This window comes from Oncorhynchus tshawytscha, linkage group LG08 (assembly GCF_018296145.1).
Source record: "Oncorhynchus tshawytscha isolate Ot180627B linkage group LG08, Otsh_v2.0, whole genome shotgun sequence".
Taxonomy (NCBI): Eukaryota; Metazoa; Chordata; class Actinopteri; order Salmoniformes; family Salmonidae; genus Oncorhynchus; species Oncorhynchus tshawytscha.
In genome coordinates this window covers 57,939,217-57,966,483 of record NC_056436.1, presented here as the reverse complement: position 1 = coordinate 57,966,483, position 27,267 = coordinate 57,939,217, and the positions used below count along the sequence as shown (strand labels likewise).

The following is a 27,267-nucleotide window of genomic DNA, read 5'->3' as shown; positions in this document are numbered from 1 at the left end:
CAGTATAACCAGGGCCAGGAGTATTTCCTATAGAGTTGTTCCTGGTAAGGAGATACTCCTAGCCATAAGCATAGCACAGGATTGAAGGTATTACAGATTTATATCATCCACAGATCAGTAGACTACAGTATCATAACATGTCGAGTAAGAAAGAGGCATCATCGAGTTACTCCTTCACTCAGCCACTGACCACATACAGCACAGAGCTACAGATTCTAGATCCGTTTGGCATCATGTCTAGAACGAGAACCAACTTCTCTACCGGCATAATAAATGGGTAGTAATGGCAATAGCAATGCAGTGGTCCCAACAACAGGGCCTCACAGTACATCAATGGTTACAATGAGGTTTGTTTTATAAATTGGACTGCTGTCTTTTTCATAGTTTGCCTGCTTTCGGGACCGGAAGACAGTAGATGCCAGTAGAATGGGCAATAAGTAACGGAAGCGAGAGGGAGAGAATGTTAAAAAAAAGGAAGATTGGTGAGAATGAGAGGACAACGGAGACAGAACGACAACAAAGGAGAAAAAGTAGAGGTTCATGTGAAGAAGCTGATGAGAGGCTGAAGAAACAGTCCCAGAGTTCCAGTGATACACACAGTCACAAACACCCACAGGAAGATCCTGTCAATCACCATGGCTACGTACTTCCAGTCATCTTCCACCTGGAGAGAGAGAGAGAGAGAGAGAGAGAGAGAGAGAGAGAGAGAGAGAATAGCGAAAGAATAGCGAAAGAATAGAGAGAGAATATAGAGAATATATATATAGAGAGAGAGAATATAGAGCGAGAGAGCGAGAATATAGAGAAAATAGAGAGAGAGAGAGAGAGAGAGAGAGAATATAGAGAGTATATATATATAGAGAGAGAATAGAGAGAGAGGAGAGAATAGAGAGAGAATAGAGAGAGAGAGAGAGAGAGAGAATAGAGAGAGAGAGAATAGAGAGAGAGAGAGAATAGAGAGAGAAAGAGAGAATAGAGAGAGAGAGAATATATATATAGAGAGAGAGAAGAGAGAGAGAGAAAGAGAATAGAGAGAAGAGAGAGAGAGAGAGAGAATAGAGAGAGAGAGAGAGAGAGAGAGAGAGAGAGAGAGAGAGAGAGAGAGAGAGAGAGAGAGAGAGAGAGAGAGAGAGAGGAGAGAATAGAGAGGGGGAGAAGGAGCTCGTCAGAAGACAGGGAAGCACACAGGTCATTGAAGTCTATTGGAAATATCGTAAGACAAAGAAGGAAAGTGATCTGAGGAAAGGGTTGAAGGTTCAAAAGGGTATTAATAAATATCTCTCTCTCTCCTCTCTCTTTGCCTTCGACTTATTGTGAAAACACGTCATTGACCTTCCTGAAAAGGCTGCGAGGACCACCATCAGATGTCAACACTCACCACGATGTGTATTCCACAAGAGAACGGGAGAGACCGAGGGAGACAGAGAGAGAAAAAGACCCGTATTCCTTGAGCCCCTATAGCGTATATACTGGGTCAGGCCAGGTATGTGTGTTACTTGACATGCATGTGTGTTCCAGGCGCGTGTTTTTTCCTGAAGCAACCTGCTGTGGTAATGCCAATGGGTGTTCGGCTATTCTGTGTGCATCATTTCAATACTGAACTCAGGCCTTACTAAGAAAATGTATGACCATATTAGAGACACATATTTCCTACAGATTATACAGACCCACAAAGAATATGAAAACAAACTCAATTTTGTGGAACTCCCATATCTACTGGGTGAAATACCACAGTGTGCCATCACAGCAGCAAGATTTGTGACCTGTTACCACAAGAAAAGGGCAACCAGTGAAGAACAAACACCATTGTAAATACAACCTATATTTGTGTTTATTTATTTTCCCTTTTGTACTTTAACCATTTGCACATCGTTACAACACTGTATATATACATAATACAACCTTTGTAATGTCTTTATTCTTTTGGAACGTCTGTGAGTGTAATATTTACTGTTCATTTCTATTGTTTATTTCACTTTTGTTTATTATATATTTCACTTGCCGTGGCAATGTGTTTCCCATGCCAATTAACCCCTTCAGTTGAAGTTGAAATTGAGAGAAGAGTACTAAAGCTTTTCTCACAAACAGCTTTACACTCCATGTACAAAGGGTTTAACAGTTTAGATGAAACCAAGTTGAAACCAGAACTAACTCCCCATGGGGGCTCTCTATCAGAGAATACACTGCCTCAGTTGGGTCTGTTTGTGTCACGCCTGCTCCCGCTCTCCCTCCCTGGTGCTCGAGGGCGCCAGGCTGCCCAGCACTACGCACACCTGCTTCCCTCGTCACGCTCGTCAGTGCTTCATTGCACTCACCTGTGAATCACTCACTGTTGTGCAGCGTGCGCCAGGTGATCTAGTTACAGTATGGAAGTCACAACTAAATGTTTGCCAGCTAGATATCTTACAACTATTCAGTTAACTGTCTAAAATGTGTTAAATGCTCTGTAGTTGTACATTTGGTTAGCTATCTAGCTAAGTGGTTAGCTTCTTCCAAAATCAAGCATTCACTTGGTCACAGCAGAGAATTCCCTCCTGAAGATCCTTGCTGGGTAATTTTACACTGCATAGCATTTCTCTGTAGTTACTGTGTAATAACTTGGTAATAACCAATAACTGAAGAACAGATAACTCTGTAATAACTATGTAATAGCAATAATTGAAGAACAGGTAACTCTGTAATAACTATGTAATAACCAATAGCTGAAGAACAGATAAATCTAATAACGAGGTAATAACCAATAACTTTATTTGCTGTTCGATCTGGCTTTGGAATTTAGCGTTTTTACCAGCATCTTGGTTTTGTTTTCGCCCAATGTTTTTCGTTCAGCTTTTCGCGTTGGACTTTTTTTTACCTGCTTCACCATGCACCTGTCTGGTAAGGTTGAACACCACCTCTACTACTCAGCTTCCCAACAAAAGCTTCTCCCATTGGCGGCTGCACTGCTCCTTGGTTCCCACCTGGTGATCTGCTCCCCGTCTGCTCTGGCTTGTCTCCTGCTGTCTGGTACAGGTACCCCTGCCACAGAGTGTTCTGAACACTGATGTTAAACCTGCTGGTTATAAGCTTTTTCGGCAAGACAGATCTTCCAAAGGTGGTGGAGTAGCAATCTTTACCAAGGAGCACCTTCAGTGCTCGGTTGTCTCCACCAAGTCTATTAGATTTTCTGGCTTTAAGCATTAAGCTTTTAAATAGCTCTTTGTTGACTGTTGCTGGGTGCTATCGTCCACCATCAGCACCGGCCTGTACCCTACCTGCCCTAAACTCTCTCCTGGCCCCTTACACTAAGTCTGAATTTGTCCTGCTAGGTGACCTAAACTTGGAAATGCTTAAAACCACCTAACCAAGTCTAAAAACAATGGGACTCCCTAAATCTCTCCCAGATTATTAATAATCCCACAAAGTAAAACTCCAAACACCCAGAAAAAGCTACTCTCCTTGATGTTATCCTCACAAATAATCCTGATAGGTATCAGTCTGTTGTTTTCTATAATGACCTTTCTGTTCGACCGTGATCTGGCAGAGTTAGTCCACCTCAAGGACACCATTAGATGAATGGCTCGGCACACACATATTCAGGTTTACGAGCTATCGTAAATAAGTGCACTCAGGCTGTCCAGAGGGCAAAAGTGAGTTACTTTAAGAAGCAGTTCTCTCTCTGTGGGTCTAACCCCAAGAAGTTCTGTAAAACGGTGAAAGACCTGGAGAATAAACCCTGCTCCTCACAGCTGCTCATGTCCCTTAATGTTGATGATGTGGTTGTTATTGACAAGGAGCGTATGGCTGAGTTCTTTAATTACCACTTCATTAAGTCAGGATTTATATTTGGCTCAGCCATGCCTCCTTGCCCGCCCAACACTTCCTCATCTCCCACCCCTTCTAATGCGACTAGCCCTGATGATGCTCCTCCCTCTTTCCCCCCTGCCAGCTACATGGCTTCTCCCTACAGGTGGTCACTGAGTCTGAGGCCCTAAAGGAGCTCCTTAAACTTGACCCCCAAAAAACATCTGGGTCAGATGCTTTATTTCCTTTCTTCTTTAAGGTTGCAGCCCCTATCTCTGGCCTTCTTAACTCTGCCTCTCCTCTCTGAGGAGGTTCCCAGTGCTTGGAAGGGAGCCATGGTGCATCAAGCTGTTATAGGTCAATTTCTATCTTGCCCTGTTTATCAAAAGTGTTGGAAAAACTTGACTGGCTTTCTTGATGTCTATAGTATTCTCTCTGGTATGCAATCTGGTTTCTGCTCAGGTTGTGGATGTGTCACTGCAACCTTAAAGGTCCTAAATGATGTCACCGCTGCCCTTGATTCTAAGCAATGGTGTGCTGCTATTTTGATAGACTTTGCCAAAGCTTTTGGGTGGCTAAAGACTATTGGTGTCTCTGACGGGTTTTTGGCCTGGTTTGCTAACTACTTCTCTCAAAGTCTGCAGTGTATGAAGTCAGAACACCTGCTTTCTCAGCCACTGCCTGTCACCAAAGGAGCACCCCAAGGCTTGATCCTAGGTCCCACACTCTTCTCAAATTACATCAACAACATAGCTCAGGCAATAGGAGGCTCTCTCATCCATTTATATGCAGATGATACAGTCTTATGCTCAGCTGGCCCCTCCCTGGATTTTGTGTTAAATGCTCTACAACAAATCTTTCTTAGTGTCCAACAAGCTTTCTCTGCTCTTAACCTTGTTCTGAACACCTCCATGTGGTTCGGTAAGAAGAATCCTGTTAAAGGTCGCCAAAGCACACACATCCCTGGGTATTTCCTCTTTTCAGTTTGCTGCAGCTAGTGACTGGAAAGAGCTGCAAAACACAGTCGAACTGGACAGTTTTATCTCCATCTCTACATTCAAAGACTCAATCATGGACACTCTTACTGACACTTGTGGCTGCTTCGAGTGACATATCGTTGTCTCTACCTGTTCGTACCATGTTTGTGTTGCTACCAAGTTGTGCTGCTGCCATGTTGTGCTGCTACCATGTTGTGCTGCTACCATGTTGTGCTGCTACCGTGTTGTTTTCATGTTGTGTTTCTGCCATGCTGTGTTTCATGTGTTGCTGCCATGCTGTGTTGTTGTCTTAGGACTCTCTTTATGTAGTGTAGTGGTGTCTCTCTTGTCGTAATGTGTGTTTTGCCCTACTTAATTTTTTTTTTTTATCCCAGCCCCCGTCCCCGCAGGAGGCCTTTTGCCTCTTGGTAGGCCATCATTGTAAATAAGAATTTATTCTTAATTGGCTTGCCTAGTTAAATAAATGTTAAATAAAATTGGACCAAATTTAAATAATAGGTAACTCTGTAATAACGATGTAATGACCACAAGGAAGAGAATTTAACTCTGTAAAACAATGTAATAACCCAAAGTGTCCTACCTCTTTGGCCTTGTTGCGTGTTCTCATGTTCTCAGCGATGTACTTGACACTCTCGATGGCCTGTTTGATCTCTGGTGACACCACGGAGAAGGCCACCACTGCGTTGACTTTGGGCGCTCGGGGCAGTTTGGATAGGTCCGGATCAGAGGGGGCAGGAGGGGGCACCACCGGGGGTATGGTGGGGATGGGCACCTCTTTCCCCTTACAGGCTAAATTCGGCTTGTTCTGCACTTCGCCGTACTCCACACAGTTCATCTCCCCCGCCTGCCCTGTTTCAGCGGTGACCGCACCCCCGTCCACCTGCACACACCCGCCCCCTATTCCTCCCCCAATGCTGTTCTTCCTCTTCTTCCCCGTTCCACTCGCTCTTCCTCCTACACCCCCATCTCCAATACTCCCACCTCCTGTTCCATCTCCTCTCCCACTCCCCAAGGAGGAGGGGCAGCCCTGGTCTACAGGCCTCCTCATGAGCAGCACCTTGGGCAGCAACCCCAGGAACACAGACCGGACCCAGGCCGGCATGGTGTGGGTCATAGGCGTACGGTAGTGGACGTTCAGCACAAACACGGTGATGACGATGGAGAGGGTGACGAAGATCATGGTGAAGAGGAGGTACTCCCCGATGAGAGGGATGACCAGAGATGTAGACGGGATGGTCTCAGTGATGACCAGGAGGAACACAGTGAGGGACAGGAGGACAGAGATACAGAGGGTCACCTTCTCTCCACAGTCAGAGGGGAGGTAGAAGACGAGGACGGTGAGGAAGGAGATGAGGAGACAGGGAATGATGAGGTTGATGGTGTAGAAGAGAGGCAGGCGTCTGATGTAGAAAGAGTAGGTGATGTCTGGGTAGATCTCCTCACAGCAGTTGTACTTGATGTCGTGCTTGTAGCCCGGCGCGTCGATGATCTCCCACTCGCCACTCTCCCAGAAGTCCTTGAGGTTCACCTATGGGGAGATAATAGTATGTCAACCATAAAGCAGAGCCAAAGGAGTTCTATCCTAGAAGGAGATAAAGAGGGTTTTGACTGAGATTACGTCATAAAAAACACCAGGAAGTAATTACGGTTGAAATTGACTAAGAAAACCATAACGCCACATTGAATTAGCCAACAAATATAACCTATTAATTTAATGTGGCTAACTAGCTAGCAAACGAGTTAGTAAACTAACTAACCCGTGGGATTACTGACCTTTGACCCTATGAGCACTAGGTCAATCTTGGCCTTGTCGTAGGTCCAGGAGCCAAACTTCATGGAGCAGTTTTGGTAGTCGAAGGGGAAGTAGGTGATGTCCATGGGGCAGGAGGATTTAAAGATGGCGGGGGGGATCCAGGTGATGGTGCCGTCAAACTTCAGCAGAGCTTTGGTCTTGTCCTCAACCAGGAAATCTCCCACAGCACTGAAGAGAGGTGAGATATGATAGCGTAGCATTTAGCACTGATGGTATAAAAAAAAACTGAAGAGGCGAAGGCAAAAAAAAAACATCCCCACAACTGGAGAGGAGATAATGGGTGATGGTTAGCCTAGCATTTAGCACTGATGGCTAAAAAGCAACAAGAGAACATAATAATATGGGCTCAACTTTGATTTTAGAAGTGGGGGGGCATAATTAATATTATTCATATTTATTTTAATCCAGTTAAATAAACACTCCAAACAGCCTACCCGACCACTTGGAGGCATCTGCATGGTCCTAAAGCACACCGTTGCCTCGTTTTGTATCACAATACAATTATAAAACTGGGGGGGGGGCAAAAATTTTAAAAAGTCCCCGTCCGTCCATCCCCGACCCGTCCACAGTGACTGTTGTGCCCCTGCAAAATAACGTACAGAGTTAAGAGATTGAGCTCACTTGTTGTAGAGGACGATGTCCGGCCTCCATATCTTATTGGAGGGCACACGAATGAACTCAAGTCCGTCATACTCAACGGGAACCCATTTCAGCTTGTAGTCATTCCAGACCTGCAACAAAACATTTAACAGTGCTTCAACTGGGGTACTAAGGGGTATAGACTGAACTTCCTAGATCAGATAACTTGACTTACATGTCTCAGCCATAAATTGGTCTCCATAATCTGATTGACTTCATCCTGACAAGAGATTGAAAGAGTATGTACGTGATGTCATAGCCTGTAAGTAATTAGGTCAAATAAATAGGCAAAGTGATGTCCTTATTTGCTCCAGTAATGATGCAATAACGAGTCGTGAGTCTCACCACTTTGACCAGCTGGGATATGGAGACCTCAAACTCCACGGTGACAGGGTCAGAGACATTCTCCACGGGTCTGATGAACTGGTTGTATCGCCTGAATAAATTCCTGAACAGCCTGTCTTCCCCCTTAGATGACAGACAGCCTGAGAGGAGAGGGGGGAGGGAGTGAGAGTGAGAGTGAGAGTGAGAGTGAGAGTGAGTGAGTGAGAGAGAGAGAGAGAGAGGAGACTTTTGACTTTTGGTCTTTCTTTATTGAAACATTCTCAATTCATTTAAAACTCACCCCCCCACTCCTAAAATAAAAAATAAAAATATAAAAACCCTCTCCTACAACCGTATATCCAAAACATCTTCCCCAGCAATACAGACAGCCCCCCCAACACACCATATCTCCTCAAACATCTCCACACATTTGATAATTTTATAGAACTCAAACTCAACCCTAAGGCGCGCAGAGACCATCCCATTAAACAGTAGTAAAGGGTCTGTTATCCCCCACCTTTGACCCTGTTCCTCCTTGTTAGCCAAATAGCTAACTTTGCCTGAGCAAACAGAAAATTCAACAAAACACATTTTTCTTTCTCCTTACTCGAATACCTGTATCCCATTATAAACATCCCAACAGCAAAAACCACCCCCAACATGTCACACAGACATTCCAACAGAGACATTAATGGCATTAACCTGGTGCACACAGAAAACACATGAATTACAGTTTCTTTCATTTGACAGAAAGGACACCCCTGCCCAATTCCCGGATCAACCCGTGCCAACCAGCTGTTAGTGGCCAGGGCTCCATGAAGAACCCTCCACTGGAGGTCCCCTGACCTCTTTGGTACTGGGGGTTTGTAGAGCGCCCTCCATCTAAAACCCACCATACTCTCCGCCCCACATACCCCCTGCCACTGATGAGCCTTCACTCCTGTTAGGCTTCTAATGCTCCTAACCTTAACGCAGAGGTTGTAGAGGGCTTTACCTCCCACCCCCTCAAACTCCCCCAGGCTCGGAGTGTTAAAATCTAACAAGTCCTCCAGACCCCCTTGCCAGTCTCCAGTCTCTGCCGTCACCTGCAGTGGCGGGAACATTGGTGGCCCCTCTCCCTTTGGCCTCTCAAACACCCCCCTTACCGGCTCAGACAGTGCCTCCTGGACCTCCTCCAGGAATCTCTCCAGCAGCCTAAGAGACGTTATTCCTATTTGTTGCGCCAAGACCTCCGGGGTTTTCCACCTCTCCTCTCCCAGCAGTCTCAGGTCACCCAGCCTTTGTAAACCCCCTGCCATCAGTTGCCTCTGCAGGGTGGCCGACTGAACCGATCTCAAAGGGATGGCTGGGTTGTGGAAGATAGGTTCCTCCCACACCCACTGCCCAGGCTCCACACCCCTTCTCGTGTGGGCCTTAGCAGCTGCCAGGCCCTCAGCACCGCAGAGTAAAACTCTGAGAGACCTGCTGTACTCAGCCTCTCCAGCTTCATGAGGAACAGCTGCCGGTCCAACCCTAATCGCCAGCTCTCCTCAGCAGCGCGCATGCTGGTTCCCTCCAGCCAACATCAGTGTGGTACAGCAGTCTCTGCACCGCCTTTAGTCGGAAAGCAGCCATCCTGCTCTCCAGTTCCACCAGGCCCTGTCCTCCTTCGTGGACGGTCATGTACAAAACTGCTGCCTTCAGCCAGTGATGTCCCGACCAAAGAAGTCCACCAGCTTGCGTTGCAGGTCTGCAAGCAGACCGGCGGGGGGTTGAGGACAGCCAGTTTATGCCACAAGGAAGATGCCACCAGGTTGTTGATTATCAGCACCCTCCCTCTATATGACACTTGGGACAGGAGCCACCTCCACCTGGCCAGTCTTGACACCACTGCCTGTGACAGCCCCTCCCAGTTCTTGCTGACCCACCTCTCCGAGCCCAGGTACACCCCCAACACTTTAAGCCCTTCACAACCCCACTGCAAACCCCCTGGAAGCAGAGGAGGAGCCCTATCCCCCCATGCCCCACATAACAGAGCTTTGCTCTTTCCCCAGTTTACCTTAGCTGATGAAGCTCCCTCGTACACCTTCAGACTGGTCTCTAGTTCCTGCATATCTTGCTCATCCCTGACCATCACAGAAACATCATCTGCATATGCTGAGACTGCTATTCCTGTCACCACATCCATGCCTGTCCAGCACACTCCCCGCAGTCTCCTGCGTAGCAGTCCTAAAAAAGGCTCAATGGCTAGTGTGTACAGCTGCCCAGATAGAGGGCATCCTTGTCTAATGCCCCGTCTCACCCAGACTGGCCTACTGAGCCCCCTCCCACCTTAACCATACATGACGCCCCAGCATACAACAGCTTCACACAGGTCACAAAACTCTTCCCAAACCCAAACATCACATTAAACAGATACTCATGATCCACTCTATCAAAAGCCTTCTCTTGATCTAAAGAGACCAGTCCAAAGTTCACATTAGAACCTCTCGACAAGTCCAACATGTCCCTAATCAAGAACAAGTTGTCCGTGATTGAGCGTCCCGGTACACAATATGTCTGGTCCTTGTGTATTATAGAGTCCAGATGGGACTTCAGTCTGTTAGAGAGGACCTTGGCAAAAATCTTGTAGTCCGCACAGAGTAATGCCACAGGCCTCCAGTTCTTAAGTTCACACAAGTCCCCTTTTTTGGGCTGGAGAGTCAGAGCCGCCCGACGGCAGCTCATCGGCAACTCTCCTACCCCGACGCATTCACGCAACACGCAAAAGAAATCCTGTCCAATTGTTCCCCAGAATTTTTTGTAAAATTCCACTGGAAGTCCATCGACCCCGGGTGCACGACCGGGGGACATCTGGGTTACTGCCTCTGCCAGTTCATGTGACAACAATGCATACCCTTGGCTTCACTGCTCTCTCTTTCCAAACCAAAGAAGAAGGAGCTGGGAGCATCCATCTCCTTAAGCATGGAGAACCTAGCTCTTACAAGTGCTCCCTTTGCTTTAACCTGGAAAAAACTGCCCAGGTCCCTACGTAATTCGGCTAAGTTAGCCTGGAGGCCTACATTGCCTTGCCCCACCATCTCTACCTCCATCTCACTAATACACCGCTCTAATTCCCCCAATACTCTCCTAGCCTCTGAGGATGAGAGAGCTGTGTACTGTTGACAGAAAAGCCGAATTTGCACTTTCCCCACATCCCACCATTGACTCAGAGACTCATACTCCTCTCTTCGCTGCCCCCATCTTTCCCAAAAGTCTGGAAACCTGAGCAAAAAGTGGCATCTTGTAAGAGCTTTACATTGAACTTCCAATAAGATGCCTGCCGGGGCCCTGGTGAAATAGACAGCCGAGCCATGGTTATGTGGTGATCCGAAAACCCCACTGGGAGAATGGTAGCACCCAGCAGCCTATTGCTCTGATTCCTGGACATGTAAAAACAATCAAGTCGAGCTGCACTCACCCTAGCCCCAAAAACCTTCACCCACGTATACTGTCTTGTGTTTGGATGTTTAGTTCTCCAAACATCCACTAGGTCAAACTGATTAAAGATATCCCTTAACACTCCCACTGACACTGAATGAGGCTCTTCCCCATTTCTGTCTTTTGTAAAATCCATTGTACAGTTCCAGTCACCTCCGATCACCAGCGTCTCCTCAGGCGCTACTTGTGAGAGTTCCTGTCTAAGACTCCCAAATAGAACCCCTCTTTCTCTCCCTGTGTTAGGCGCATACACATTTATAAAGACAAAACACATGTTGTTAATTTCTGCTTTAACAACAAGCAACCTACCCCTACACACCTCCTTTGAGGAGCAAATTTTTACAGCCAGACCCGGTGCAAAAAGGACTGCCACCCCTGCACTAAGATTTGTCCCATGGCTCAACACACTTGCCCCTTTCCACCAGAGCCCCCAATCAACTTCATTCACCACATCACTATGCGTCTCCTGCAGAAACAACACCTGTACTTTTTTTTGTTTTACATATTCACCCAACACACTCCTCTTTCCCGCATCTCTGGCGCCATTTATATTGAGCGAGCCTACCCGAAGAGTCTCCATAAGAAGTGGGAGAAAAGCCAGCAGAGAAATAGACCAATAGCAAAGCTCAAAAAGCCCCAGTGTCAGTAAGAAATTAAACATTTAACCAGTGTCTGAAGGTAAACCTTTACGCACTGTTGTGACCCACTTCCTCAACGTAAACCGTTTCCTGGGTGAGAGGACACCATGCCCCTCATTTGTCATAGCATGTTGTACTGATCTTACAAACTTTCTAGGATCAGGAAAAAAAGCCTCAAGATTAACTTTTTTCCCCTTAGTCTCATTCAGGAACCTTGTCAGTTCTCTCAACGTGTACTTAGACCCCTCTGGTTGACTGGCTGTCAGCTCCGGGCCAATTGAAGAGGAGTCTGAAAAAAATAACTCCTCATCCTCTTCCTCAGACTCACTTTCCTCCTCTTCTCTATCTCCCACCCTGACCACCTGCCCTTTCTCTCTGGTTAGGGCCTCACCCACAGCAACAGGCAACATTTCCATGGTGCCTTTGTCCACACCCTTTTCCTTTTCCTCTTGACACCCTCCTCCTCCCCCTAATCTCTTACACTTCCCCACTATACTCTCCTCATCCACTAGAATAACCTGACTAGACGCAGTATCATCTGCACCACCCTCCATAGCATGACTAGGGCCAGCCTCAGCTACACCACCCTCCATAGCATGACTCGGCCCAGCATCATCTGCACCACCCTCCATAGCATGTCTAGGCCCAGCCTCTGCTTCTCCACCATCTCTAGCCTGACTAGACCCAGCCTCTGCTTCTCCACCATCTCTAGCCTGACTAGACCCAGCCTCCACTACCCTACCATCTCTAGCCTGACTAGACCCAGCCTCTGCTTCTCCACCATTTCTAGCCTGACTAGACCCAGCCTCCACCACCTTACCATCTCTAGCCTGACTAGGCCCAGCCTCATCTACACCACCATCTCTAGACTGACTAGGCCCAGCCTCTGCTGTCTGCATCTCCTTACCCCCTGCATTTTGACCTCGATTTCCCCCACTTGCGCTTGTACCCTCATCTTGTCTATGGCCTTTATGTGGGCACGCAAAACTCTTGTGTCCCAAATCCCCACATTCAAAACACCGTAGACTATCTGTGCTGGCAAAACCTGCATAGAGCCCCTCCCCATGCCTCACTTTAAAATGCACATTTAGCTGTTGCTCATTATTGTTCAGAAACATAAACACTTGCCTCCTGAACGAAACAACGTGCTTAACGGCATCTGCCTGAAAACCTGCTGACAGTACACGGAAACCGCTAGCAAACTTACCAAAACGACTCAGCTCTTTCCTAATTTGATCATCCGTAATAAACGGAGGCAAATTTGCCACTACAACTCTTGTTGAAGGGGTAGAGAGAGGTGAAATTGACACCAACACATCCCTTACAAATATTCCGCTAGCAATTAGCCTACTGACCAAATTAGCCCTTTTCATGAACACAACCACAGCTTTGTTCATTCTAGAAGCAGAATGTATAAACTCAGCTCCTACCTGTTCACCGACCGCGAGCAGAACCTCCTCCACCTTAACTCCGTTCTCAGGAACACACCTGAATCCATGCTGTATCGACAGCGTCTCCTCCGCGCTAGGCTGAGAAGCCATTGCGCACACTACACCTTCCAACCCCCAGGAAAGTTACTCTGTCCTCTTCCACCCTAACTTTGAAAAAAAAAAAAAAAACTTTGGATACCGCTAAAAACAAATATTGCATTAACCCTCCACCATAGAAAATAACATGTAAAGAAAAGAATCAAGAAAGTTAGTTAGGATAGAGCTTTCCACACCAAACACTCAAACTCAAAAACTCCCAGCATGCACAGAGAGAGAGAGAGAGAGAGAGAGAGAGAGAGAGAGAGAGAGAGAGAGAGAGAGAGAGAGAGAGAGAGAGAGAGAGAGAGAGAGAGAGAGAGAGAGAGAGAGAGAGAGAGAGAGAGAGAGAGAGAGAGAGAGAGAGAGAGACAGGGAGGAGGGGACAAAGATAATCTTCACCGGAGCAGTCCTTCTACAAAATAGTAGGGTGGCTTTTAAAATCATTACCATAAAGAGATTCTCCCTTGTCAGGCTTTAACGAAGAGGACTTTGAGGTAAACTTGAGTTTTTCATCACTTTGTCCACATTAAGGTTTTAATCAATGGCTCTTTGCTGCGGATGGAGAGAAACTAGAAGGTTGTGAACTATGGTGTGTGAAGAGTCTCACATTGGAGCTGTTTCTACGTAGGAAGGCAAGTGGAAGCTTTTAGCAAATCCCGCCAGACTGGAACGCAGTGTGTGTGTGTGTGTGTGTGTGTGTGTGTGTGTGTGTGTGTGTGTGTGTGTGTGTGTGTGTGTGTGCGTGCGTGCGTGTGCGAATGCGTGTGTTGTCAACCCGACTCTATTAAATTCTGAGTGTACCTGGCAAAATAGGACTGAAGGTCATTTAGTGACCTGCAAAAAAAACTCCCCCGCTGGTGACTTGGCTGCCGGGACGATGCATGGAACCCACGCCTGTCCGAGCAGAAAATCATGCCTCACTCGGGACATCCCTCCGCCCCTCTCCACCCCCGCCTCGGCCCCGGCTTCAAAGGACACCAGTCTCTTAATTCCCCCCTCTCTCTCTCTCTTGACTCTTACTCTCTTCTTCTCAATTTCCTCTTCTTGCCCACCCACTCTCTTCCTTCATTCTTTTCCCTCTCTCTCTCCTTCCTTTCCGTCCATCTCTCTCCTGGTTAATTGAACACCGCCTTTGAAAGATCACCAGTCTCTCTTCTCTCGCCCCAGTCTGCACACTCCAGAGTCAGCAGTCCGTCTGTCTGTCTTTCTGTTGCTGCACCAGTAGACAACTAACACCAGTAGAGCCTAGATACTGGGACCAGTGGAGGTGAGCATCAGTGCATCACCCCTCCATTCTGTGACCAGAGAGTAGAGTGAAAACCAAATGGCTGAAAGCATTTAGCGACTGAAAGTGAAAACAGGGCAAAAACAACACCAAGACATTTCCTGGTGTTAGTTAATAAAATATGGTCTTTTAGGGGACGCTTTTATCCAAGTCTTGCAGTAAACATGTATTTAGTGGGTTATATAATACAAAATCATTATAATACAGACAGGTATTGAACCCACAATGCTGCTTGTAGTGTTCCAACCAAATGAGAGCCAGATGTCTCCTTTATCCAAACCAGTCAGATGTTCAGATCGCTCCTGAATGCCTCCTATTTAACTTAGAACCTTATTGACTAAGGAGTCCGTGGGAAATTCAGCTCAAAACAGTTGGTTTGAGAAGTGAGACCTAGAAGAGAACCGCCAGTTAAAACACACACCCACACACACTAACACACTCACCGTTCTGTACTCTACTAACTGAGCCAGTTACATACACTGCATGGCCAAAAGTATGTGGACACCTGCTCGTCGAACATCTCCTTCCAAAATCATGGGCATTTATATGGAGTTGGTCCCACCCTTTGCTGCTATAACAGCCTCCACTCTTCTGGGAAGGCTTTCCACTAGATGTTGGAACATTTGCTGCGGGGACTTGCTTCTATTCAGCCACAAGAGCATTAGTGAGGTCGGGCACTGATGTTGGGCGATAAGGTCTGGCTCGCAGTCTGTGTTCCAATTCATCCCAAAAGTGCTCAACAGGGTTGTGGTCAGGGCTCTGTGCAGGCCTTTCACACCGATCTCAACAGACCATTTCTGTATGGACCTTGCTTTGTGCACACGGGGGCATTGTCATGCTGAAACAGGAAAGGGCCTTCCCCAAACTTTTGCCACAATGTTGGAAGCACAGATACGTCTAGAATGTCATTGTATGCTGTATCGTTAAGATTTGATTTCACTGGAACTAAGAGGCCTAGTCTGAACCATGAAAAACAGCCCCAGACCATTATTCCTCCTCCACCAAACTTTACAGTTGGCACTATGCATTGGAGTAGGTAGCGTTCTCCTGGCATCCGCCAAACCCAGATTTGTCCGTTGGACAGCCAGATGGTGAAGCGTGATTCATCACTCCAGAGAACGCATTTCCACTGATCCAGAGTCCAATGGGGGTGAGTTTTACACCACACCAGCCGACGCTTGTGGCTGCTCGCTCATGGAAACCCATTTCATGAAGCTCCCGACAAACAGTTATTTTGTTGAGGTTGCTTCCAGTGGTAGTTTGGAACTCGGTGAGTGTTGCAACCGAGGACAGACAATGTCAGCACTTGGCGGTCCCGCTCTGTGAACTTGTGGCCTACCACTTTGCGGCTGAGCCGTTGTTGCTCTTAGACATTTCCACTTCACAACAACAGCACTTACAGTTGACCGGGGCAGCTCTAGCAAGGCAGATATTTGATGAACTGACTTGTTGGGAAAGGTGGCATCCTATGATGGTGCCACGTTGAAAGTCACTGAGCTCTTCAGTAAGGCCATCCTACTGCCAATGTTTGTCTATGGAGATTGCATGGCTGTGTACTCGATTTTATACACCTGTCAGCAACGGGTGTGGCTGAAATAGCCGAATCCACTCAATTGAAGGGGTGTCCACAAACATTTATATATATAATGTACCACTCAACATCTGCCGTACATTATTACACACACACGGGCCTGGAATTCGGATACACAACACACGATCCTTCAAACATGACCTGGCTCAAAACTGTCTTGTCATCTTGTACATCTTGAAAGGATGTTGAAGACGGTAGCAGATGACTTGGGGATTTCTCTTTGGCCAATGTGACTCTGGTGTGCTCTCAACGGTAACATGATGAGTAGAATTTCAACATGAGTCGTCTCACTGATGTCATTTTTACTCAAGATCTATTCCGTCCTTTTAGGTCATACAGTCCTCGTGCCAATGTCCATTAACAGATCACTTAATGATTTTTTTATACATTTTTATATATGCCAAGCATATATATTCTCTCTAACCATTGCCAACTCCTTATGGAGGTTGTCTTACAAAACATGTTAGGCTTGACAATGGAGTTAGCAAAAGCTATGTGACCGTTTTATCTACCTTAGTTGAATACACTGACTGTAAGTCACTCTAGATAAGAGCATCTGCTAAACGACGAAAATGAAAATAGGCTCAAATGTCAAATGTGGCTCAAACGTCTCCTCAAAACTTCTAACATTTTCCACAGCAGCCAGTCCCTAAAGCTCCATGTAAAAGTAATAAACTCTGAAGAAGTTTGTACGGTCACAAAGTTTCCTGAGGTCACTTGAAGCGGCGCCGAGCGCTGCCGAGTCTTAGAGCTTAATGAAAAAGCCGCTCTCCAGAGAGAGCAAAGTGGACGGCTGTAATTTCTGCTTTCGCTACCTGCCGACGTTAAAACACAGCACTGGTCCCTGATTGGCTGCGCTCTGAGAACCTCGTTTATGTCCCTAATTGGGTAGGGGAAACGAGGGCAATTATAATCTGTTCATTAATTGGACCTTTTGTTCGCACTGAACAATAAAATTAATATATTTCCTCCGCTTCTCCCCTCCCCCCTCATCCTTCTTCCTTAATCTCTGTGTGGATTGGAAGGTTTCTTACATCACGTAGACTTAACAATAGCCTCTGACTTGTTAACTTCTGGTAAAAATCACTGTGATAGAAACGGGCAGCCTTCCAATTAAACGTAGCTCAGTCAAGACGCAAGGGTGTGTGTTTGTGTGTGTTTGTGTGTGTTTGTGTGTGTTTGTGTGTGTTTGTGTGTGTTTGTGTGTGTTTGTGTGCTGTATGGAAACAGAAACACTCAGAAACAGAAGTGTAGGTATGATTGAGGAAGAGCACGAGGACTTGGGTCCTCCTACTAATTCACCAACTCTTCATGCCGAATCTCAGTCCAGATAAACTAAGACTAACCCTCAGAGGCAGCTCTTAGAAAACACTAAGTGGACACATCGAGGTCCCGTTCAAACAGGGCACATAGATTTGCCATTAAGAAGCCAAACAGTGTTCAACAATGTGATAACAGAGCAGAGAGCTCCAGAGACCTGAAGCCTCATTGGCTGAGAGCCCTTTGATCAAGAGAGGGCTTGACAATGATTGACCACGAGGCATGAGACTGCGTATTGCACGCTCCCAAGGAACTAATTACGTCCAATAATAAGCTGAAGGCTCTGACTGGTCTGAGAGAGAGAGAGAGAGAGTGTGTGTGTGTGTGTGTGTGTGTGTGTGTGTGTGTGTGTGTGTGTGTGTGTGTGTGTGTGTGTGTGTGTGTGTGTGTGTGTGTGTGTGTGTGTGTGTGTGTGTGTGTGTGTGTGTGTGTGTGTGTGTGCGCGCGCTTGTGAGCAGGCGTGCGCGAATGAGTGCGCGAGTGTATGCGTGTTTGTGCATGCGTTTGTGAGAGAGAGAGTGAGAGGGAGGGGATGGGAGAAAGACAGAGGGAGAGAGAGAGAGAAAGAAGAGAGGAGATAGCGTTTGTTGTCTTCAGAGTGTTACATTGGGTCTGTCTGGGACATGCTTTATGATTCACTAGAGGAATGAGTGTGACTAGTGGATGTGCGACCATCCAATCGAGCATAGTGTGCGCCTGCGTGTGAGTCTCAGCAAACGTGCATGCGCACATTCACGCGTGTGGCTTCTCTGTCCATCCACCCCACCTATATACCATACTCCTCATACTGATGATCCCTGTTGCATGCAGAATGTCACAGTGAGGAGCTGATGCTAATGTCTGCTAGCCAACTATTTAGTAACCCTGCTAACTGAGGTCACCGGGAGTTTATAGCGTATCTCTAACAACAACAAAAACGCCATTTCCTGTCCCAAAACATTTTCACTGAACCTCTCACACTCCAACTGCCCCACGCCAGGGACACACACACTCAGAGACACGGGCACGGCGGTTTACTTGGAGTGGATTCCACAGGAGACGTACACTCTTAGAGAAAAAGGGTTCCAAAAGGGTTCGCTGTCCCCATAAGAGATCTCTTTTTAGTCTGAACTGCCCACACACAACAGCATCTACAGATTCCTTAAATGTGTGTAACATGAGCGCACTCAGTGAGTATTGTTGAGTTGAATACACAGTGGCGTATGCATCATGATTCATAAATGTACGTATGCAGCCAAGTCGCGGTGATGCAATTAGGAGTGGAGGTCGAGGTTGAGTTTCTCCGAACATACTAAACATTCTGAATGTGGAGTGAACTGAACTAACATCCATAAAGGCATGCTGTGTCTATAAGCACCGAGGCCAGTATTGGCCACTTAGCTAAATGCTGCTAATGTTGGCCACAGTACAACTAGAAAGGACATTTGCACAATATGCATGAGATTTAACCGTTGGTCCACTTAACATTGCCTGTGTGTGTGTGTGTGTCTGCGTGTGTACGTGTGTGTGTGCATGTGTGCGCGTGTGTCTTAGACCAAAGGGTCGCTAATACACACACATAAACGCACACACAAACACACGTAGACACACACACACACCATGAAAAGGCAAATTGGGCGGCAGGTTTACTGTAGGGGTTGTGGGAGAGGCACCACTGAGAAGCGCAGCACTGCTTTGCAAGTGTCCAGACATAAGACTGGGGCTGGATGTAAGGGTATGGAAAGGGTTGGTGAAGATGAAGCTATTTGATTTGGCCCATTGGAACCAACAGGCAGAACTTGCATCTGTGTATAGGCACTGTACTGTTTAAAATACTACTAACGGGAGATTGCATGCACCTGCGTGTTAAGACAAAACTTGCTAGCAACCAAAAACCCACAAGAATAAACCAGCAGATCAGTTGATCTCATGTTACCGTGTCAAGCGAGATTAATTCCAGACACACACACACACACACACACACACACACACACACACACACACACACACACACACACACACACACACACACACACACACACACACACACACACACACACACACACAGCCAACACTGCTGTTCCATGTACAAGTAAATAGAGACATTAAACACTTCCCTTGACATTTCCTACAGTTATTCACATTGGTTATTCAAATAGTGTATTCTCACATAGCTCATTCTATTATATATACTAATGTACATTCCATTTTTGTTACACTATTTATACCCACCACATATTTACCTGCTGGATTCTTCATGGTAATAAATCTACTGCTGTGTATATCATTCTTACTACATACAGTGCATTCAGAAAGTATTCAGACCCCTTGACTTTTTCCACATTTTGTTACATTACAGCCTTATTCTAAAATTGATTAAATACATTCTTTCCTCATCAATCTGCACACAATACCCTGGAATGAAAAAGCAAAAAGATGTTTTTAGAAATGTTTGCAAATGTATTAAAAATAAAACAAAAACCTTATTTACATAAGTATTCAGACCCTTTACTATGAGACTTGAAATTGAGCTCAGGTGCATCCTGTTTACATTGATCATCCTTGAGACGTTTCTACAACTTGATTGGAGTCCACCTGTGGTAAATTCAATTGATTGGACATGATTTGGAAAGGAACACACATGACTATATGAGGTCCAACAGTTGACAGTGCATGTCAGAGCAAAAACCAAGCCATGAGGACAAAGGGATTGTCCCTAGAGCTCCGAGACAGGATTGTGTCGAGGTACAGATCTGGGGAAGGGTACCAAAACATTTCTGCAGCATTGAGGTCCCCAAGAACACAGTGGCCTCCATAATTCTTAAATGGAAGAAGTTTGGAACCACCAAGACTCTTCTTGGAGCTGGCCGCCCGGCCAAACTCAACAATTGGGGGAGAAAGAACCCGATGGTCACTTTGACAGCTTCAGGGTTCCTCTGTGGAGATGGAAGAACCTTCCAGAAGGACAACCATCTCTGCAGCACTCCACCAATCAGGCCTTTATGGTAGAGTGGCCAGAGAGAAAAAAAGCACATGAGAGCCAAAGGCACCTAAAGAACTAAAGAACTCTCAGACATGAGAAACAAGATTCTCTGGTCTGATGAAACCAAGATTGAACTCTTTGGCCTGAATGCCAAGTGTCACGTCTGGAAGAAGCCTGGCACCATCCATATGGTGAAGCATGGTGGTGGCAGCATCATGCTGTAGGGATGTTTTTCAGTAGCAGAAACTGGGAGACTAGTCAGGATCAAGGGAAAGATGAACGGCGCAAAGTACAGAGATCCTTGATGAAAACCTGCTCCAGAGCGCTCAGGACCTCAGACTGGGGCAAAGATTCACCTTCCAACAGGACAACGATTCTAAGCAGACAGCCAAGACAACACAGGAGTAGCTTCAGGACTAGTCTCTGGATGTCCTTGAGTGGCCCAGCCAGAGCCCGAACATGAACCTGATCAAACATCTCTGGAGAGACCTGAAAATAGCTGTGCAGCGACGCTCCCCATCCAATCTGGCAGAGCTTTAGAGGATCTGCAGAGAAGAATGGGAGAAACTCCCCAAATACAGGTGTGCCAAGCTTGTATCGTCATACCCAAGAGGACTTGAGGCTGCAATCACTGCCAAAGGTGCATCAACAAAGTACTGAATAAATGGTCTGAATACTTATGTCAATGTAACATTTCGTGGTTTTATTATTAATACATTTGCAAACATTTCTAGAAACCTGTTATTGCTTTGTCATTATGGGGTATTGTGTGTAGATTGATGAGGGGGGAAACGATGTAATACATTTTAGAATAAGGCTGTAACGTAACAACATTTGGAAAAAGTCAAGGGGTCTGAACACTGTATGTTGGTCTTTATATGCATAGCTTGCATTTAGATCAATGATAGTGTTATTTGGGTCGTTAATGGGATTCATTCTGACATTCTTGATTTCTTGTTCTAGTTTTTGATGATTTATTATTTGTTTATTTGTTTGAAATGTTACTGCACTGTTAGGAGCTAGAAACACAAGCATTTTGCTGCACCTGTTATAACATCTGCTAAACTGTGTATGCGACCAATAAACTTTGGCTTTATTTAATATCGATCTATCAGGAACATTGAGAAACACAAGGCTGGTAATTCATCTAAAATAGTTCATACCTAATACTCTAAAATACCAAAAATGATTTAATTCCTGAGAAATAACTTTATTTCCGTTGTACTGAATGACTAAGAAATAGTTAAATCACTCCTTAGTCTGATCGATCAGACTAAGTTTATTTCTTCCGAAGAAGATACTCTGTAGAGGGCGAACATGTCTTGGAAAATTTGGGGAGAAAGCAGGACCGACCTCATACTTAGCTTGGCTTTTAGGGAGCCTGAACTTTTGGAAGCAATTGAGATCATCTGTGCGGTGTGATTTTAGCGGGTATTGATAGTTGGACGAGAAATCACCTGGAGATAATATATGCAACAATGGTTGCAATAGGCCCATAGGCTTTACTAGGCTTCGATTTCAGTCTAGGCACAGAGATAAGGCATAGACTGAGGTTTGAGATTAGTAAGACCAGAAGTAGGACTTTGGGAGTAGACTCTTCATAAAACACACGTTGAATATTGTGAATACACATAACTCTGACTACCTCTTTCTACCTATCTGTCATTCCTTACTTCCAAATTCCCTCATCCAGCCTCTGTCCCTCACGATATATACCTCAAATCCATTGACCGCAGGATCAGCAATTCCTCTGTTACAGAGGAGACAATACCTGTTGTAATGCCTCAGTATGGGAGGCTGGATGGACCCCCTCTGAGAGGTGTACTGTCATGAACACTCTAATCTACACATTGACCAGGATACAGCCCTGACTGAGACAAAGCCCACACATTCACCATGCCACCTGGGTGGAGGGGACAAGGGGGAGGCAGAGAGCAAGGAAGAGAGAAAGGAGGGGAGAGGTAGGCTGAGGGGGAGGAAGAGAGAGAGAGGAGGGGAGAGGTAGGCAGAGGGGGAGGAAGAGAGAGAGGAGGGGAGAGGTAGACAGAGGGGGAGGAAGAGAGAGAGGAGGGGAGAGGTAGGCAGAGGGGGAGAAAGAGAGAGAGGAGGGGAGAGATAGGCAGAAGGGAAGGAAGAGAGAGAGGAGGGGAGAGGTAGGCAGAGGGGGAGGAAGAGAGAGAGGAGGGGAGAGGTAGGCAGAGGGGGAGGAAAGAGAGAGAGGGGAGAGGTAGACAGAGGGGGAGGAAGAGAGAGAGGAGGGGAGAGGTAGGCAGAGGGGGGAGGAGAGAGAGAGGAGGGGAGAGGTAGGCAGAGGGGGAGGAAGAGAGAGAGGAGGGGAGAGGTAGACAGAAGGGGGAGGAAGAGAGAGAGGAGGGAGAGGTAGGCAGAGGGGGGAGGAAGAGAGAGAGGGGGGAGAGGTAGACAGAAGGGGGAGGAAGAGAGAGAGGGGAGAGGAGGGAGAGGTAGGCAGAGGGGGAGGACAGAGGGGAGAGAGAGAGGGGAGAGGTAGGCAGAGGGGGAGGAAGAGAGAGAGGAGGGGAGAGGTAGGCAGAAGGGAGGAGGCAGAGGGAGGAGGGGAGAGGTAGACAGAGGGGGAGAAAGAGAGAAGAGAGGTAGGCAGCATGGGGAGGAGAGATAGAGGGGGAGAGAGGAAGAGAGAGAGGGAGGCAGAGTAGGGAGGAAGAGAGAGAGAGGAGGGGAGAGGTAGACAGAAGGGGGAGAAAGAGAGAGGAGGAGAGGTAGGCAGCGGGGGGGAAAGAGAGAGAGAGGGAGGGGGAGGAAGAGAGAGAGAGGAGGGGAGAGGTAGACAGAAGAGGAAGAGAGGAGGAGGGGAGAGGTAGGCAGAGGGGGAGGAAGAGAGAGAGAGGAGGGGAGAGGTAGGCAGAGGGGAGAGGAAGAGAGAGAGAGAGGGGGGGAAGAGTTAGGGAGAGGAGGGGGGAGAAGGGGGAGGAAGAGAGAGAGAGGAGGGGAGAGGTAGGCAGAGGGGAGAGGAAGAGAGAGAGAGGAGGGGAGAGGTAGGGAGAGGGGGGGGAAGAGAGAGAGAGAGAGGAGAGGGAGACAGAGGGAGAGGAAGAGGAGAGGAGGGAGAGGTAGGCAGAGGGGGAGGAGGAGGGAAGGGGGAGAGGTAGGCAGAGGGGGAGGAAGAGAGAGAGGAGAGGGGAGAGGTAGGCAGAGGGAGAGGAGACAGAGGGGAGAGGAAGAGAGGGAGAGGTAGGGAGAGGGGGGGAAGAGAGAAAGGAGGGGAGAGGTAGGCAGAGGGGAGAGGAAGAGAGAGAGGAGGGGGAGGTAGGGAGCAGGGGGAGAAAGAGAAGAGGAGGGGAGAGGTAGGCAGAGGGGGAGAGGAAGAGAGAGAGAGGGGAGAGGGAGAGGTAGGCAGAGGGGGGGAGAGGAAGAGAGAGAGGAGGGAGGGAGAGGTAGGCAGGGGGAGAGAAAGAGAGAGAGGAGGGGAGAGGTAGGCAGAGGGGAGAGGAAGAGAGAGAGAGGGGGGGAGAGGTAGGGAGGGGGGGGAGAAAGAGAGAGAGGAGGAGGGGAGAGGTAGGCAGAGGGGAGAGGAAGAGAGAGAGAGAGGAGGGGAGAGGTAGGCAGAGGGGAGAGAAAGAGAGAGAGGAGAGGAGGGGAGAGGTAGGGAGCGGGGGAGAAAAGAGAGAGAGGAGGGGAGAGGTAGGCAGAGGGGAGAGGAAGAGAGAGGAGGGGGAGAGGTAGGCAGCAGGGGGAGGAAAGAGAGAGAGGAGGGGGGAGAGGTAGGGCAGAGGGGAGAAAGAGAGAGAGGAGGGGGGGGAGAGGAGGCAGAGGGGATAGGAAGAGAGAGAGAGGAGGGGAGAGGTAGGCAGAGGGGAGAGGAAGAGAGAGAGGAGGGGAGAGGTAGGTGTCCATGTTAATGTCAAACAGCACAAGTCACCCATACAGCACTCAAGATGAAAACCTACTCAAAAAGACTCATGAACATTTTCTCCTACTTTTACTTGTATTTACACTCTTCCAAAAGGGCTCTTCAGCTGTCCCCATAGGATAACCTTTTTGGGTTCCATGTAGCACCCTTTCGGGAACCTTTTTCTAAGAGTGTATCTAAAAGTAAAAGCAGGGGACTTTTATTTTATTATTTTCAAAGGGTTTTCCTATAGGGACAGCCGAATAACCGTTTTAGTTTCGAGCACCTTCTTTGTAAGAGTGTAATCTGGATAATCTGATGCCAGGTGGATAGCATAGAAACAGTACATTACCGTAAACCACTTGGCAAAATTTATAATAACACCATATCTGGCTTGCGCCCGCCCGTCTCACTAGAGAGAGTTGTGAGTCCCAGTCTCTCACAGGCTGCTACAGTGGGACCACAGACAGAAGGGGAAACCCAGACAAGCCACAGGGGCTATAAAGCTGAAGCATCCGTTTAGAACGTTTTCCCATCACCAAATATGGTAGTGAGAGGAAGTCGAGTAACTGTTAGTGGGAGAGGATGGAACTAGGCGAAACTGGTCCGACATTCTACACATTCTTTCGATTAAACATCTGATCTCAATGCATTTTTATGTTCCCAAAACTAGAATCTGTTACAAACACACTGCATTAAGTTTTATAGACTTGACGCTTTGCCAAAATGTCAAAATATTGCGTTGTTTAAGAGTGCAAGGTCGAATGCACAAGCCCACTACGCAAATACATGCTACAACGCGCCAATAGGATCTCGCAAGCTTGAGCTTGACTTTGTCCATCTCCGTGCTTGTTCTGCCCACTATACGTCATTTGCTCCCATTGTAAACGACACAGATGAACTACGGTATCTTGAGTTAATTATAAATATCCTAGGTGGGACTGTAAAGCACTTAGCCCCTGTCCCCTGGGAAGTCTGCAGGGAGCCGGTTCGGGAACAGACACACACAGGATCAGAACGCCCTTAACCAACCCACGAGGATGAGGGCCTTACAGGAAGGGTCTTACACACACACGGAGAGAGAAAGACACACAAACAACATATTGAGAGATGGATAGAACCAGAACCAGCCCGGAGCACTGAGATGAGAACAAAGGACAGAACGCAGTGGTACGGGACAGAAGAGGAGTGGAACAGCAGAATGACTAAACAGAACAACAGAACACGATGGAACAACAAAGTTACAGTAGAAGAGAACAGAACAGACATAGACCGATGGAATGCAGAGAGATCAAATGAGACGTAGGAGTACCTCACCCCAAACAGTCCAGATTACATGCACGTGTGAGTCCAACCACAGCTCTGAAATGGACCGTTATATTTAACTCAGGTATAGACAAACCCGTGTGTATGATGCACAATGTTCAAGGCTAGGGTCGACTACGTGCAACTTAGTTCGGTTTGGAAACATAACGCGTGAATGCGCGCGGTGCGGATGGGTTGTCTATGGTAGTTAGAGGGCTGACGTTGGCCTACTGTATAGTATATTAATGATGTGACATGTCACCAGCACTGCTCATCCCCTGGGACGACGATCCGTAGCCTTCGCATACCGTTATATTATGTTTATCTGAATAGATCGCGTTGCGATTTTGCCCAACTTTTGTAGCCTATAACAAAATATATATTTATGAGGTTTCAGTTTATTCTCCAAGTTAGGCTACCACAGAATCGCACGCAAAGACAATTACTTCGTTTGAAAAGATAAAACATGCCAACACAGCCATCTTTACAATGTATTCCGTGAATTTCTGTCGGGAGATGTTCCCTATGGGATATGCTGCGGATTGAAAGACGGGGTTTCTAGTGCGTCGCACAATCAGAAAGAACACCCCAGCAACAACTTCAACTGTTTACAACAAGACAGAACACGCACAAATAGGATAAACAATCGATGTATCTGTGTAATGAATAGCCTATAGTATACTATGCGAAGTCTGCAGTAGCGCTCAGCTCTCTTCTGTTGCGAGTTGGTTCCGCTCTCCCCAAACTCTCTGACATCCCCACGTCTTCATAAAGCTTCTCTTACCTTGCGCTGTCAGGACCACCAGCAGAAGCACCACGGTGACTATTTCGGAAGGATTCATCTACACCTCGGTGCTCTGGGAATGTCTCGTATATAAAAAAGTAGGACAATTTGGTAAACAGACTGCAGGAGTCGATTGGTGAAATTTAGAGCGATATTTTTCTGGGCGCTGCGCGTGGGGAGGTTGATGTCAGCGCGCGCTCTCCGACATTGAGAACTTCGGTTGTCCCGCCCCCACCTCCGGCGCAACCTCACGCGCCCGTGTGTTTTATTCAAGAGGTAGTAAGTATATATATATATAAACAGGTTATACAAACATGAAAAATAAAACCTACTATTGTTATCACAGGAGAGCCCTAAGAAAAGTTACAACGCATCCAAACCCATTGTAGGCTACGGTATAGGCTACTTGTCGTGCGGTGCGTTCAAACCGGATGGTTTTTCATCACTCAGTTAGGATGAACTGTTTCACTTATTCATGTTGTCTCGTGCCCGTTACCATGTCTCGCAGGTACTCACTGCTCGACCTGGTTGATTCCCTCTATCTGAATCCAAGCTTCATCAGGACACCTGATCCGTGGAAACCAGGACGCCGCCAAGGTAGGTCCTGTCAGGTAACCGAGAGGTATGGTCTTGGACAGTATAAATGTGCCTCCTAATTCTCCTGTTCCTCCTGCCAGCTAAATCAGATGACCTGGCCACAGAAAACACACCACAGAGTAAAGGGCACCATCATGTCCCCACTCTATGGTTTTAGTCTTAATCAGAGAGTAGATCTTTATATAGGTCTATGGATTAGATACAAACTCACTCATAGTAGACTACATATTCACTCACATTACACACACACACACGCATGCACACACACACACACACACACACACACACACGAACACACACACACACACACACACACACACACACACACACACACACGCACACACACACGCACACACACACGAACACACACAC

General features: G+C 47.0%; 1 protein-coding gene across 1 annotated transcript; it reads right to left on the bottom strand.

Moving 5' to 3' along the window:
- On the bottom strand, positions 1–26,473 carry LOC112255695 (neuronal acetylcholine receptor subunit alpha-3-like). The gene is made up of 7 exons (XM_042325690.1): positions 26,299–26,473; positions 7,579–7,718; positions 7,409–7,453; positions 7,216–7,325; positions 6,555–6,762; positions 5,362–6,309; positions 1–664 (listed from the first exon to the last, which is right to left on the bottom strand). Exons 1-7 carry the CDS (start codon positions 26,354–26,356, stop codon positions 539–541), a joined length of 1,635 nt encoding a protein of 544 aa, XP_042181624.1. The 5' UTR covers positions 26,357–26,473; the 3' UTR covers positions 1–538.
- Positions 26,474–27,267: the final 794 nt, after the last annotated feature.

Coding starts and splice junctions, on each gene's coding strand:
- LOC112255695 (XM_042325690.1), bottom strand. CDS start 26,356: ATGAATCCTTCCGAAATAGTCACCGTGGTGCTTCTGCTGGTGGTCCTG. Junction 7,326..7,408: donor CCAATTTATGGCTGAGACAT/GTAAGTCAAGTT, acceptor GTTTTGTTGCAG/GTCTGGAATGACTACAAGCT. Junction 665..5,361: donor CACGCAACAAGGCCAAAGAG/GTAGGACACTTT, acceptor CTCTCTCTCCAG/GTGGAAGATGACTGGAAGTA.